General features: G+C 45.7%; 1 protein-coding gene across 1 annotated transcript in view; it reads left to right on the top strand.

Moving 5' to 3' along the window:
* The window catches only part of LOC139406151 (rho guanine nucleotide exchange factor 7-like), a 46,661-nt gene that overhangs the window by 16,318 nt on the left and 15,539 nt on the right, over positions 1 to 14,804 (top strand). Inside the window, exons 12-14 of the mRNA XM_071148636.1 lie at positions 609 to 742; positions 956 to 1,177; positions 8,148 to 8,241. Of these exons, the coding sequence (XP_071004737.1) occupies positions 609 to 742; positions 956 to 1,177; positions 8,148 to 8,241 (450 nt within the window). The remainder of the gene's footprint in view (positions 1 to 608; positions 743 to 955; positions 1,178 to 8,147; positions 8,242 to 14,804) is intronic.

Below are 14,804 nucleotides of genomic sequence, written 5' to 3'. Positions count from 1 at the left end.
TACAGATGGGCTATTTACAGATGGGCTATTTACAGATGGGCTATTTACAGATGGGCTATTTACAGATGGTCTGTGAACAGGTGCAGTGATCGGTAAGCTGCTCTGACAGCTGATGCTTAATGTTATAGAGGGAGATATGAGTCTCCAACTTCAGTGATTTAAAAAAAAAAATCCAGTCATTGGCAGCAGAGAACTGGAAGAAAAGGCAGCCAAAGGATGAATTGGCTTTGGGGGTGACCAGTGAGATCTACCTGCTGGAGCGCGTGCTACAGGTGGGTGTTGTTATGGTGACCAGTGAGCTGAGATAATGCAGAGCTTTACCTAGCAAAGACTTATAGATGACCTGGAGCCAGTGGGTTTGGCAACGAATATGAAGCGAGGGCCAGCCAACGAGAGCATACAGGTCGCAGTGGTGGGTAGTATATGGGGCTTTGGTGACAAAACAGATGGCACTGTGATAGACTGCATCCAATTTGCTGAGTAGAGTGTTGGAGGCTATATGTTTTGTGTATAATGTGTGTTTTGTGTATAATTTGTGTGTATAATGTGTGTGTGTGTATAATGTGTGTAATGTGTGTATAATGTGTGTAATGTGTGTTTGTTTCCAGGCCGTCTATTTGAGTGTCTTCAGGTGGTGTGTAACAGTCAGCAGGACCTGCAGGACTGGGTGGACCATCTGACCCGTCAGACTAGACAAGCCACCGCCCCCAGCCACAAACCCCTCACGGTCCCCTGCCACACGGTCAGTAACACACACACAAGCATGCACACTTCGGGTGAATTGGTCATGTGTGTAATCTCCAAGCTCTGGGAAATACATATGAATTTCATAAAACTTCTCTCTCCTCTCATTCTCTCATTTTCCTCTCCATTTCCTTTTCCTCTCCTTCCTTTTCCTTTTCCTCTCCTCTCCTCTCCTCTCCTCTCCTCTCCTCTCCTCTCCTCCCTCCATCAGTTGCCCTCCCACCCTTTGACTCCATCCCGTCATGCAGAGGGCCGTGCGATGACTGTGGCCCCAGCCTACCACACCCTGCCCCACCCCTCATCACACGGGGCTCCACACAGCACCATGATGTGGGGGCCTCTGGAGCCCCCCAACACCCCCAAACCCTGGAGCCTCAGCTGCCTGCGTCCTGCACCCCCCCTCAGGCCCTCTGCAGCACTCTGCTACAAGGAGGTAGGGGAGAGTGTGTGTGATGGGCAAGGAGGATGTGTGTGTGATGGGCAAGGATGATGTGTGTGTGATGGGGAATGCGTTGTGGAAGTAAGAAAAGGCTAGTTCAACATCAGGGATTAATTCCATTCTATTTCATTCAATGTTAGATACATCATGTAGAAAACCTTGAATATCAAACCGCTTCCAGTTTCTTTTCGTAATGACACGTGGAGATTTCTTAGGAATATTACCATCTCTCACACAGGGAATAGCACAGTGATCACTTATGTTATTTGCAAAAATACCAGAAGCATTAAAACGAGGAGGAGTTTTGGTTAAGATCAAATCAATCAGAGGATTTCAGAGAATATTTTATATTCAACCTAGTTACACTGTTGACAATCTGAGTGAGATTGTAGGTATTACTGTTATCCAGTCCTGATTCAGATCACCCATCAGGACAAACTCAGAGTTGACATGCTGTGATAATCTGAAAATACAACCCAGAGAGCCAACAGTAGCAGATGGTCTATCACAACAAGATACAACAATACCTAAAGATGAGCCGACAGTAGCAGATGGTCTATAACAACAAGATACAACAATACCTAAAGATGAGCCAACAGTAGCAGATGGTCTATCACAACAAGATACAACAATACCTAAAGATGAGCCAACAGTAGCAGATGGTCTATAACAGCAAGATACAACAATACCTAAAGATGAGCCAACAGTAGCAGATGGTCTATAACAGCAAGATACAACAATACCTAAAGATGAGCCAACAGTAGCAGATGGTCTATAACAGCAAGATACAACAATACCTAAAGATGAGCCAACAGTAGCAGATGGTCTATAACAACAAGATACAACAATACCTAAAGATGAGCCAACAGTAGCAGATGGTCTATAACAGCAAGATACAACAATACCTAAATATGAGCCAACAGTAGCAGATGGTCTATAACAGCAAGATACAACAATACCTAAAGATGAGCCAACAGTAGCAGATGGTCTATAACAACAAGATACAACAATATCTAAAGATGAGCCGAGGTTTAGGTTCAGAGACAGATATTCAAATTGCTGAGGTTTAGTAACAGAAGTCAGAACGACCATAGAGAACTTGTATTTTATGTATACAGCAACACCACCACCCTTAGATTTACCATCTGTACCAAAAACATTGTAACCATTTATGCCAATATTTGTGTCTGTAATAGATTTTTTTAAGCCAGGTTTCAGAAAGCATAAATACATCCGAGTCGGCAGATTTTATCCATATATTCACAAAATCAAGCTTCGGCAGGAGACTTCTTACATTCATATGCAAAAACTTCAGGCCGCTCTGACTACTTAATTCAGCAGGGGTAAGAATGTCAGGACCTGGATTAGACTGGACATTTCCAGACAACAGAAGCAGCAAGATAATGGCAAGTCTAGATCGGGGGTTACAACATTTGGATTGACAGACAGCAGTTGAAGGAGAATCCAGAGTCACCAGAGTCTTTAACATCACATATTACAGGGGATGTGTGAAGTCCAGAGACATGGTTCAGTACCAAGAGAACAGTCCTGACGTAAGAGCAAGAGTCCCATTTCTACCATATTGTCGGGAGAAATGTGCATAGTTCTCGTGTGCATTTCCGGAGCAAGCGTGGGGTCTCCCACAATACGGGAGGGAGAAACAATCATATATTTCCTAATTGACAGTGCAACGGGCTCTAAATGTATCGCCAACATTGTAAAAGCCAAGGGTAGACACCAGCAAAATGAAAAACAGCATCATGTTTGATAAAGGCCCTAAAAGTCACTAATCAAATAGTTCAACCGCTGATGAAAAAAAGTCAGCGATGTATGCGTATGATGTAGACGAGCAAAGCTCCGGGGAGAGAGAGAGAAGAGGCGATGGCACCTGTACCAGAATGGGAGAGACAGACCAGGGCAGGCAGGGAGCAGGCAGGCAGACAGGCAGAGAGCTCTGGTCAACAGCGCACATGAATCCTTGGTCGGGATGTCTGTGTGATGGGGAGGGAGGATGTGTGTGTGATGGGGAGGGAGAGTGTGTGTGATGGGGAGGGAGAGTGTGTGTGATGGGAGGGAGAGTGTGTGTGATGGGAGGTAGAGTGTGTGTGATGGGAGTTAGAGTGTGTGTGATGGGGAGGTAGAGTGTGTGTGATGGGAGGGAGAGTGTGTGTGATGGGAGGTAGAGTGTGTGTGGTGGGGAGGTAGAGTGTATGTGATGGGAGGGAGAGTGTGTGTGATGGGAGGTAGAGTGTGTGTGGTGGGGAGGGAGAGTGTGTGTGATGGGGAGGTAGAGTGTGTGTGATTGGAGGTAGAGTGTGTGTGATTGGAGGTAGAGTGTGTGTGATGGGGAGGTAGAGTGTGTGTGATGGGAGGTAGAGTGTGTGTGATGGGAGGTAGAGTGTGTGTGATGGGGAGGTAGAGTGTGTGTGATGGGGAGGTAGAGTGTGTGTGATGGGAGGTAGAGTGTGTGTGATGGGGAGGTAGAGTGTGTGTGATGGGGAGGTAGAGTGTGTGTGATCGGAGGGAGAGTGTGTGTGATGGGGATGGAGGATATGTGTGTGATGGGAGGGAGAGTGTGTGTGATGGGAGGTAGAGAGTGTGTGATGGGAGGTAGAGTGTGTGTGATGGGAGGTAGAGTGTGTGTGATGGGAGGTAGAGTGTGTGTGATGGGGATGGAGGATATGTGTGTGATGGGAGGGAGAGTGTGTGTGGTGGGGATGGAGAATATGTGTGTGATGGGAGGTAGAGTGTGTGTGATGGGAGGTAGAGTGTGTGTGATGGGAGGTAGAGTGTGTGTGATGGGAGGTAGAGTGTGTGTGATGGGGAGGTAGAGTGTGTGTGATGGGAGGTAGAGTGTGTGTGATGGGAGGTAGAGTGTGTGTGATGGGAGGTAGAGTGTGTGTGATGGGAGGTAGAGTGTGTGTGGTGGGGATGGAGGATATGGGTGTGATGGTGTCAATAGAAACTGTTATGTGTGTGGGCGAGTTTGAGTGACATGGTTTATTTGTGTTGTTAATTTCCATCTCACTTTCTCTCTCTCTCTCTCTCTCTCTCTCTCTCTCTCTCTCTCTCTCTCTCTCTTCCTCTCTCTCTCTTCTCTTACCTCTCTCTCTCACCTCTCTCTCTCTCTTACCTCTCTTTTTCTCTCTCTCTCCTCTCTCTCTCTTTTGCCTCTCTTAACTCTCTCTCTCTCTCTTACCTCTCTCTCTCTTACCTCTCGCTCTCTCTTTCCTCTCTCTTTCTCTTACCTCTCTCTCTTTTACCTCTCTCTCTCTTTCCTCTCTCTCTCACCTCTCTCTTTCTCTCTCTCTCTCTTTCCTCTCTATCTCTTACCTCTCTCTTTCTCTCTCTCTCCTCTCTCTCTCTCTTTTGCCTCTCTTAACTCTCTCTCTCTCTCTTACCTCTCTCTCTCTTACCTCTCGCTCTCTCTTTCCTCTCTCTCTCTCTTACCTCTCTCTCTTTTACCTCTCTCTCTCTTTCCTCTCTCTCTCTTACCTCTCTCTTTCTCTCTCTCTCCCCTCGCTCTCTTTTGCCTCTCTTAACTCTCTCTCTCTATCTTACCTCTCTCTCTCTTACCTCTCGCTCTCTCTTTCCTCTCTCTCTCTCTTACCTCTCTCTCTTTTACCTCTCTCTCTTTCCTCTCTCTCTCTCTCTCTCTTACCTCTCTCTCTTTTACCTCTCTCTCTCTTTCCTCTCTCTCTCACCTCTCTCTTTCCTCTCTCTCTCTCTGTTACCTCTCTCTCTCTTTCCTCTCTCTCTCTCTCTCTCTGGTTTATTTGTGTTGTTAATTTCCATCTCACTTTCTCTCTCTCTCTCTCTCTCTCTCTCTCTCTCTCTCTCTCTCTCTCTCTCTCTCTTCCTCTCTCTCTCTTCTCTTACCTCTCTCTCTCTCACCTCTCTCTCTCTCTTACCTCTCTTTTTCTCTCTCTCTCCTCTCTCTCTCTTTTGCCTCTCTTAACTCTCTCTCTCTCTCTTACCTCTCTCTCTCTTACCTCTCGCTCTCTCTTTCCTCTCTCTTTCTCTTACCTCTCTCTCTTTTACCTCTCTCTCTCTTTCCTCTCTCTCTCACCTCTCTCTTTCTCTCTCTCTCTCTTTCCTCTCTCTCTCTTACCTCTCTCTTTCTCTCTCTCTCCCCTCGCTCTCTTTTGCCTCTCTTAACTCTCTCTCTCTCTCTTACCTCTCTCTCTCTTACCTCTCGCTCTCTCTTTCCTCTCTCTCTCTCTTACCTCTCTCTCTTTTACCTCTCTCTCTCTTTCCTCTCTCTCTCTCTCTTACCTCTCTCTCTTTTACCTCTCTCTCTCTTTCCTCTCTCTCTCACCTCTCTCTTTCCTCTCTCTCTCTCTGTTACCTCTCTCTCTCTTTCTCTCTCTCTCTCTCTCTCTCTCTTACCTCTCTCTCTTTTACCTCTCTCTCTCTTACCTCTCTCTCACCTCTCTCTCGCGCTCTCTGTTAAGAGAATTATGTTCTCAATATTCATAACTTCAATTAAACTACTCGGTCTGCTACCAAGAATTTGTAAGATTCTTGTTGAAATGAAACAGACAAAGGCCAGTCTACAATAGTCAGCAACGTTTATTTACGAGAGCTCTGCCAATCATTTCATGTACATTGGTTTACAGTGCCTTGCGAAAGTATTCGACCCCCTTGAACTTTGCGACCTTTTGCCACATTTCAGGCTTCAAACATAAAGATATAAAACTGTATTTTTTTGTGAAGAATCAACAACAAGTGGGACACAATCATGAAGTGGAACGACATTTATTGGATATTTCAAACTTTTTTAACAAATCAAAAACTGAGAAATTGGGCGTGCAAAATTATTCAGCCCCTTTACTTTCAGTGCAGCAAACTCTCTCCAGAAGTTCAGTGAGGATCTCTGAATGATCCAATGTTGACCTAAATGACTAATGATGATAAATACAATCCACCTGTGTGTAATCAAGTCTCCGTATAAATGCACCTGCACTGTGATAGTCTCAGAGGTCCGTTAAAAGCGCAGAGAGCATCATGAAGAACAAGGAACACACCAGGCAGGTCCGAGATACTGTTGTGAAAAAGTTTAAAGCCGGATTTGGATACAAAAAGATTTCCCAAGCTTTAAACATCCCAAGGAGCACTGTGCAAGCGATAATATTGAAATGGAAGGAGTATCAGACCACTGCAAATCTACCAAGACCTGGCCGTCCCTCTAAACTTTCAGCTCATACAAGGAGAAGACTGATCAGAGATGCAGCCAAGAGGCCCATGATCACTCTGGATGAACTGCAGAGATCTACAGCTGAGGTGGGAGACTCTGTCCATAGGACAACAATCAGTCGTATATTGCACAAATCTGGCCTTTATGGAAGAGTGGCAAGAAGAAAGCCATTTCTTAAAGATATCCATAAAAAGTGTTGTTTAAAGTTTGCCACAAGCCACCTGGGAGACACACCAAACATGTGGAAGAAGGTGCTCTGGTCAGATGAAACCAAAATTGAACTTTTTGGCAACAATGCAAAACGTTATGTTTGGCGTAAAAGCAACACAGCTGAACACACCATCCCCACTGTCAAACATGGTGGTGGCAGCATCATGGTTTGGGCCTGCTTTTCTTCAGCAGGGACAGGGAAGATGGTTAAAATTGATGGGAAGATGGTTGGAGCCAAATACAGGACCATTCTGGAAGAAAACCTGATGGAGTCTGCAAAAGACCCGAGACTGGGACAGAGATTTGTCTTCCAACAAGACAATGATCCAAAACATAAAGCAAAATCTACAATGGAATGGTTCAAAAATAAACATATCCAGGTGTTAGAATGGCCAAGTCAAAGTCCAGACCTGAATCCAATCGAGAATCTGTGGAAAGAACTGAAAACTGATGTTCACAAATGCTCTCCATCCAACCTCACTGAGCTCGAGCTGTTTTGCAAGGAGGAATGGGAAAAAAATTCAGTCTCTCGATGTGCAAAACTGATAGAGACATACACCAAGCGACTTACAGCTGTAATCGCAGCAAAAGGTGGCGCTACAAAGTATTAACTTAAGGGGGCTGAATAATTTTGCACGCCCAATTTTTCAGTTTTTGATTTGTTAAAAAAGTTTGAAATATCCAATAAATGTCGTTCCACTTCATGATTGTGTCCCACTTGTTTTTGATTCTTCACAAAAAAATACAGTTTTATATCTTTATGTTTGAAGCCTGAAATGTGGCAAAAGGTCGCAAAGTTCAAGGGGGCCGAATACCTTCGCAAGGCACTGTATATACCTCTCATTTCGTCATAAATGTCCCTCCTCCTCTCAGACAATGACACTATAGTTTACAAGTCTTCTCCTAATCATACATTGCTTATCATATCCTGCAACATGTTACACAATCTACTACAAGCCCAACGGTTTCTCCCCTCTCTGGGTGGGGAGACCTCCTTCCCTGTTATCAGTTTCACAGTGGTCACACCTTGTCTGCCACACAGTTCCTTGCGTGTCTCTTTTCTTATGGACAAACATTCTTCATCATTATACAGAGACAGGGTAGAATTGCTTTAAATGTATACATCATTTAGTCATTATACATCAAATTCACAACACTCTCTTCTCTCTCTTACCTCTCTCTCTCTTACCTCTCTCTCTCTCTCTTACCTCTCTCTCTCTTACCTCTCTCTCTTTCATACCTCTCTCTCACCTCTCTCTTAACTCTCTCTCTCTCTCTCTTACCTCTCTCTCTCTCACCTCTCTCTCTCTCTTACCTCTCTCTCTCACCTCTCTATCTCTCTCACCTCTCTCACTCTCTCTCTTTCTTACCTCTCTCTCTCTCTTACCTCTCTCTCTCGCTCTCACCTCTCTCTCACCTCTCCCTCTCTTACCTCTCTCTCTCTCTCTCTCACTCTCTCTCTCTCTCACCTCCCTCTCTCTCTTACCTCTCTCTCTCTCTCACCTCTCTCTCTTACCTCTCTGTCTCTCATTTCTCTCTCTCTATCTCTGTCTCCAGGACCTCAGTAAGAGTCCTAAGAGTGTAAAGAAGCTCCTTCCTAAACGAAAGCCTGAGAGGAAACCGTCAGAAGAGGAGTCTGCCCTGAGGAAGAGTATGTTCATTCTGTTTGTGTCTCTGTCTGTGTGTGTATGTCTCTCTGTCTGTGTGTGTGTATGTGTCTCTCTGTCTGTGTGTGTGTGTGTGTCTCTCTGTCTGTGTGTGTATGTCTCTCTGTCTGTGTGTGTGTGTCTCTGTGTGTGTGTGTGTGTGTCTCTGTGTCTCTCTGTGTGTGTCTGTGTCTCACTGTGTGTGTGTGTGTCTCTGTGTGTCTGTGTGTCTCTGTGTGTCTCCCTGTGTGTGTGTCTCTGTGTGTCTCCCTGTGTGTGTGTCTCTCCCTGTGTGTGTCTGTGTGTTTCTGTGTCTGTGTGTGTGTGTGTGTCTCTCGCTGTGTGTGTGTGTGTCTCTCTCTGTGTGTGTCTCTCTCTGTGTGTGTCTCTCTCTGTGTGTGTCTCTCTCTGTGTGTGTCTCTCTCTCTGTGTGTCTCTCTCTCTGTGTGTCTCTCTGTGTGTGTGTCTCTCTCTGTGTGTGTGTCTCTCTCTGTGTGTGTGTCTCTCTCTGTGTGTCTCTCTCTCTCTCTGTGTGTGTGTCTCTCTCTCTGTGTGTGTGTCTCTCTCTCTGTGTGTGTGTCTCTGTCTGTGTGTGTATGTCTCTCTGTCTGTGTGTGTGTATGTGTCTCTCTGTCTGTGTGTGTGTGTGTGTCTCTCTGTCTGTGTGTGTATGTCTCTCTGTCTGTGTGTGTGTGTCTCTGTGTGTGTGTGTGTGTGTGTCTCTGTGTCTCTCTGTGTGTGTCTGTGTCTCTGTGTGTCTGTGTGTCTCTGTGTGTCTCCCTGTGTGTGTGTCTCTGTGTGTCTCCCTGTGTGTGTGTCTCTCCCTGTGTGTGTCTGTGTGTTTCTGTGTCTGTGTGTGTGTGTGTGTCTCTCTCTGTGTGTGTGTGTGTGTCTCTCTCTGTGTGTGTCTCTCTCTGTGTGTGTCTCTCTCTCTGTGTGTCTCTCTGTGTGTGTGTCTCTCTCTGTGTGTGTGTCTCTCTGTGTGTGTGTCTCTCTCTGTGTGTCTCTCTCTCTCTCTGTGTGTGTGTGTCTCTCTCTGTGTGTGTGTGTCTCTCTCTGTGTGTGTGTGTCTCTCTCTGTGTGTGTGTCTCTCTCTGTGTGTGTGTGTGTCTCTTTCTCTGTGTGTGTGTGTCTCTCTCTGTGTGTGTGTCTCTCTCTCTGTGTGTGTGTCTCTCTCTGTGTGTGTGTGTCTCTCTCTCTGTGTGTGTGTGTCTCTGTGTGTGTGTGTGTCTCTCTCTCTGTGTGTGTGTCTCTCTCTCTGTGTGTGTGTCTCTCTCTCTGTGTGTGTGTCTCTCTCTCTGTGTGTGTGTCTCTCTCTCTGTGTGTGTGTCTCTCTCTGTGTGTGTGTGTCTCTCTCTCTGTGTGTGTCTCTCTCTCTCTGTGTGTCTCTCTCTCTCTGTGTGTGTGTCTCTCTGTGTGTGTGTGTCTCTCTCTGTGTGTGTGTCTCTCTCTGTGTGTGTGTCTCTCTGTGTGTGTGTGTGTGTGTGTTACGCACACCTCTAGGAAGAGGGAACACAACACCCTGCTACAACTCAACTCCCCGTGAAGTGAAAGATGTATGGGACTGTAGGTGCGAGTAAGGATGACAAAGGCAGAGAGAGTGGTACAGTTTACAAGGAATTTATTCCTTCACATGCTAATATGGGGAAAAGGGGCTGGACGGAACCAAAGCAAAGAAAGTACATATCAAAGCCCCCTCTCCTACCTTACCTGCCTACCCACTACTTACCTAACTAGCACCACCTGGTGCCCTAACCAAAATACAGGGGGTGGTCCGCCCAGGTCTTACCTAGTGTGCCTAGACAGTGAATATACTATGGGTATATGTATGCCCGCAGGCCTCTTGCCTAAACACTCCCTAGGTGCCTTCCCCTCTGGTAACAAACTAAACAGAATATTACAAACAATTTCACATATCAAAACACTACATCCTATTGACACACAACAGACATAACCAATCAGCTCCCTCAACAACTAACATAGTACATACCAAATCTCTTCCTGAGAAACAAACATATGCTATAACCCTCAGCCATCAGCCTCCTCTCGCAGCAATCTCTCTCAGCAGTGATCTTGGTTTCTGAGCAACAGATCACTGGTTTTAATATAGCTTCAGAAGGCATTGGTAATTGGAGACAGCTGCGTCCTGACGAGGGGGCGGGGTCAGCTCTCCAATTAGCCATGGAGTCGACCAATCAGCTGCTTGGGGGGGATTTCAGGAAGCCATCCTGAAACACACACCTAAAAAACCACAACACAGAAATTGGGGAACGTAACACACCCACCACAAAAAATGCAAACATACAGTTTGCAATAACAAAAACCAACGCATCCCCAGTTAGTAAACCCGTGATAGAGTGTTGGCAACCACATTCGCTGAGCCCTTCACATAGGCTATCTGTACATTATACCCTTGTACAATCAGAGCCCACCGCATAAGGCGGCAGTTCTGATTGTACATTTGCCTAAAAAAAAACTAAAGGATTATGGTCCATGAAGACCAGTGTTAGCACGGCACTGGATCCCACATATACCTCAAATAACTGTAATAAAGACAGTGTCTCTTGTTCAATTGTGGAGTACCTTGACTGACACGAGAAGAAACTGAGGGGCCGATCCACTCAGTCTTCATCTTCCTGTAAGAGAACCGCACCCACCCCACTATACTAGCATCTACCTCCAACTTAAAAGGTTTGTCAAAGTTGGGGGCGGCAAGCACTGGGGCACTACAAAGTAGCGCTTTGGTGGACTCAAAAGCATAATTACAGTCCTTGGACCACTTAAATGGTTCCTTGGGACTGAGCAGAGATGAAAGGGGAGCTACTACCATTGAGAAATTCTTACAGACTGTACGATAGTACCCTACCATCCCCAGGAATCTGCGCAACTGGCGGCGAGTCGTGGGAGCAGGAAAAGCAACAATTGCGCCCACTTTTCCAGTTACTGGGCGCACTTGACCTCGTCCCACTTGTTTACCTAAGTAAGTCACTGTAGCCTTTCCAAACTCACACTTGGCCAAATTGAGGGTTAAAGAAGCATTCTCCAACCGCTGAAACACACTTTTCAAAGTGGAGAGATGATCAGACCAAGTAGCCTAATGTATCACCACATCGTAAAGGTAAGCAATACAAGTTGGCACATCTGCAACCACAATGTTAACTAGCTGCTGAGAAGTAGCAGATGCATTACACATACCAAAGGGCATCACAGTATATTGTACAAAGTTATCAGGCATAACGAAAGCCGATATGTCAGAAGCTCGAGAGGTCAGAGGCACCTGGCAATAACCTTTTAGCAAATCTAACTTACTAACGTAAGCAGCAGAGACAATTCTATCAATGCAGTCATCTAAGCGAGGTAGAGGAAAATAATTAGACTGTGTAACTGCATTTACGCGACGATAGTCCGTACATAAGAGGCTTAGAAACGAGAATACATGGGGAACTCCAGGAGCTGTTACTGGGTTTTGCCATGTCATTCTGTAATAAATAAGCTACCTCCCTTTTCTTATCATTAACCCGGTACGGATGCTGACGTATAGGAGCAGGGTTCCCCCCCATCCATGTCATGTTCCAAGATGGACGTGCAACTTGGAACGTCCTGAAACACTTTGAGAAAACAGTTTATCAATAGGATAAGATCCTTAGTTTGATCGTTATCCAAATGTTCCATTTGAGAGGGTAACTTCTTCAGCATCTCTGATTTACATAGGCGTTCACACTGCTGTAACGTATGGTGTAACTCCAACCCGTCCTCTTTATCCTCCTCTAGGTCCCAGCCAGGCTTCAGCACCACCGCAGCCACACTGGAGACGGCGGGCTGGACCGGCTTACTTGAGGAACTGTTAGGAGAATCACGCACATAATATGTTTTCAGTATGTTAACATGACACACACGGGAAGAACGCCTTCGATCTGGTGTCTTTATCACATAATTGGTGTCACTGAGTTTCTTTTCCACAAGATATGGTCCAGAAAAACGTGCTGACAGATGAGCCAGGGATTGGCACCAAAACTAAAACTTGATCCCCTGGTGCAAATGAACGGCAAACAGACTTTTTGTCATAATGCAACTTCATGCGTTTTTGAGACGAGGAGAGAGACTTTTGGGCTAACGCACATGCAGCGTGCAGTCTCTCTCGCATCTTACTGACATAATCCAACAAATTTTTAGGGCCGCTACTGGGTGTAGGAGATAAGATATGCTCCTTCAAAAAACTTTCAGCGGACCCCTTGGGGTGTGTCCAAACACAAGATCACCAGGGCTGAACCCTAAGGACTTGTGTATTGTTTCCCTAATAGCAAATAGGACAAAGGGCACCCCCTCATCCCAATCAGTACTGGTATCCATGCAATACTTGCGTAGCATTGCCTTTAGCGTCTGATGCCAGCGTTCGAGAGACACTTGAATCTCTGGATGATATGGACTGGAGACCTGATGGAAAATACACAATGTCTTTAACACATTTGAGAACAGTTTTGACATGAAGTTGGATCCCTGATCAGTTTGGATTACTTTAGGAAGTACAAACGTAGAGAAGAACTTCACTAGTGCCTTCACCACAGTCTTAGCCGTTATAGTACGGAGAGGAATAGCCTCTGGGTATCGAGTAGCACTGCACATTATTGTTAGTAGGAAGTGGTTACCTGACCTGGTTTTCGGCAATGGACCTACACAATCAATTATCACTCTTTCAAACAGTTCCACCCCCACAGGAATCGGGCAGAGCGTTGCTCGAGGAACTGTTTGATTCACTTTCCCAGTGAGTTGACATATGTGACATGTTTTACAAAATTGGACCACGTCAGACTTCAAACCTGGCCGGAAGAAATGTCGAAGGACTCGGTTATAAGTCTTTGTGATCCCCAAGTGTCCGGACCACGCCTGGTCATGGGCGAGTGACAGCACCTGCTGTCGGAATGGTGTAGGAACAACCACTTGACACACTTGACTCCAGTCATTAACGGTGTCATGAGTTGCCCATTTACGCATCAAAACTCCTGCTTCCATAAAGTAGGCAGTCTCTCTAGTTTTAGCTTCCTCAATGGAAATTACCGAAGCAAAACACCTGCAAAGACTGGTGTCTCCTTTTTGACATTCAATCACCTTCTCGGGGGTGACAGACAAAAGAATGTCATGCAATTGGGGTGCGATTTCGCTTTCCCCTGCCTTAGTTTTTAACGGGAGTAAAAACTGTCGGCATTGCAGAAGGAATACTCGGATCATTGTCTTCTACCTCAACATTCTCAAAAATGAAACTAGCCAAATTCACCACATCTCCAAGCTTGCGAGATTGTGACCTCGTTAACACACAAGCAGGAAAAACATGGGGAAATGCTAGAACCAATTTATCATCTGTAGTTTTGATTTCTGGGTTGTCTACTACTTCTAACACAGGAGTGACGTTACCACCAGCGGTATCGTTCTCTAGTAGCAAAGTGACTCCTTTTACTGGCAGTGTAGACACTACACCAACACGGAAATGTCCTGATACCAAGTCTGACACTAAGTGGACCTAGTGTAATGGTACAGGTACGGTTTTTGTCTCTATACCCTGTAATATGACATGCGAGCCACAATACATTTCAGGAGACCAGGGTAAGGCATCAGTAACGATTACTGACTGCGCCGCCCCGGTGTTTCGTAAGATTTGTATGGGCTTTTGATCCGCTTGTTCTCCTGTTAAGGAAACACAACCGGCAGAGATAAACGAAGCATCGACAGGATCCGGTTTCTCAAATGCTGAATCAATAACTCGATCCAACGGACGAGACAAAGACTTGACTAAACCCACACTTTTCATTTTTGGGGACGGTGACTGGGACTTTTTCGGTTTATTTTTAAAAACCTGGCAGTCCGCAATCACGTGACCCTTTTGGTGACAGTAAAAACATTCACGGATTTCATGAAAAGGCTTAGGGTTGTCAGAGGAAAAGCGACCTGAACGAGGAACTGATGACGTAATCGTCCGGCCTTCAAAACGTGGTGCACCAAAGACAGTCTTGTGTGTCAAAGCGTACTCATCTGCCAACACTGCTGCCTGGGCCAATGTCACCACCTTCTGTTCATTTAAATGAACTACAATTCTATCTGGGAGGTTGCTTTTAAAATCCTCCAACAGCATCAATTCCCAAATATCAGAAAGGGTGTTAGCTTTGCTGGCTGAACACCATCGATTAAACAGAGACTCCCTTGCAAACTCAACAAAAGTCCGTGAGATGTTTTTTTGTGGTTCCTGAAGCGCTGTCTATAAGCGTCGGGCACCAACTCATAAGCCCGCAACACGGTAGTTTTAACTGTATCGTAGTGTAAACTGTCTTCCAGGGAGAGAGCAGCTACTACTTCCTGGGCTCTCCCAGACAATTTACATTGCAACAGGAGCAGCCAAATCTCGAGTGGCCAATGCAGCGTAGCGGCCACACGCAGAGAAATAAGAATCAACTTCAGACTATCGGAATGTAGGGACTAAAGCTATATTTTTACTTACATCGAAGTGGACTTGATGATGAGTCGCACTGGAGCCAGCGTTTAGCTCCAGTTGTCGGATCCTCACCTCCTTGTTCTATTT

Source organism: Oncorhynchus clarkii, chromosome 3 (assembly GCF_045791955.1).
Source record: "Oncorhynchus clarkii lewisi isolate Uvic-CL-2024 chromosome 3, UVic_Ocla_1.0, whole genome shotgun sequence".
NCBI classification, from domain to species: domain Eukaryota; kingdom Metazoa; phylum Chordata; class Actinopteri; order Salmoniformes; family Salmonidae; genus Oncorhynchus; species Oncorhynchus clarkii.
The sequence above is the reverse complement of the archived record's forward strand: the minus strand, read 5'-3'. Positions and strand labels throughout refer to the sequence as shown.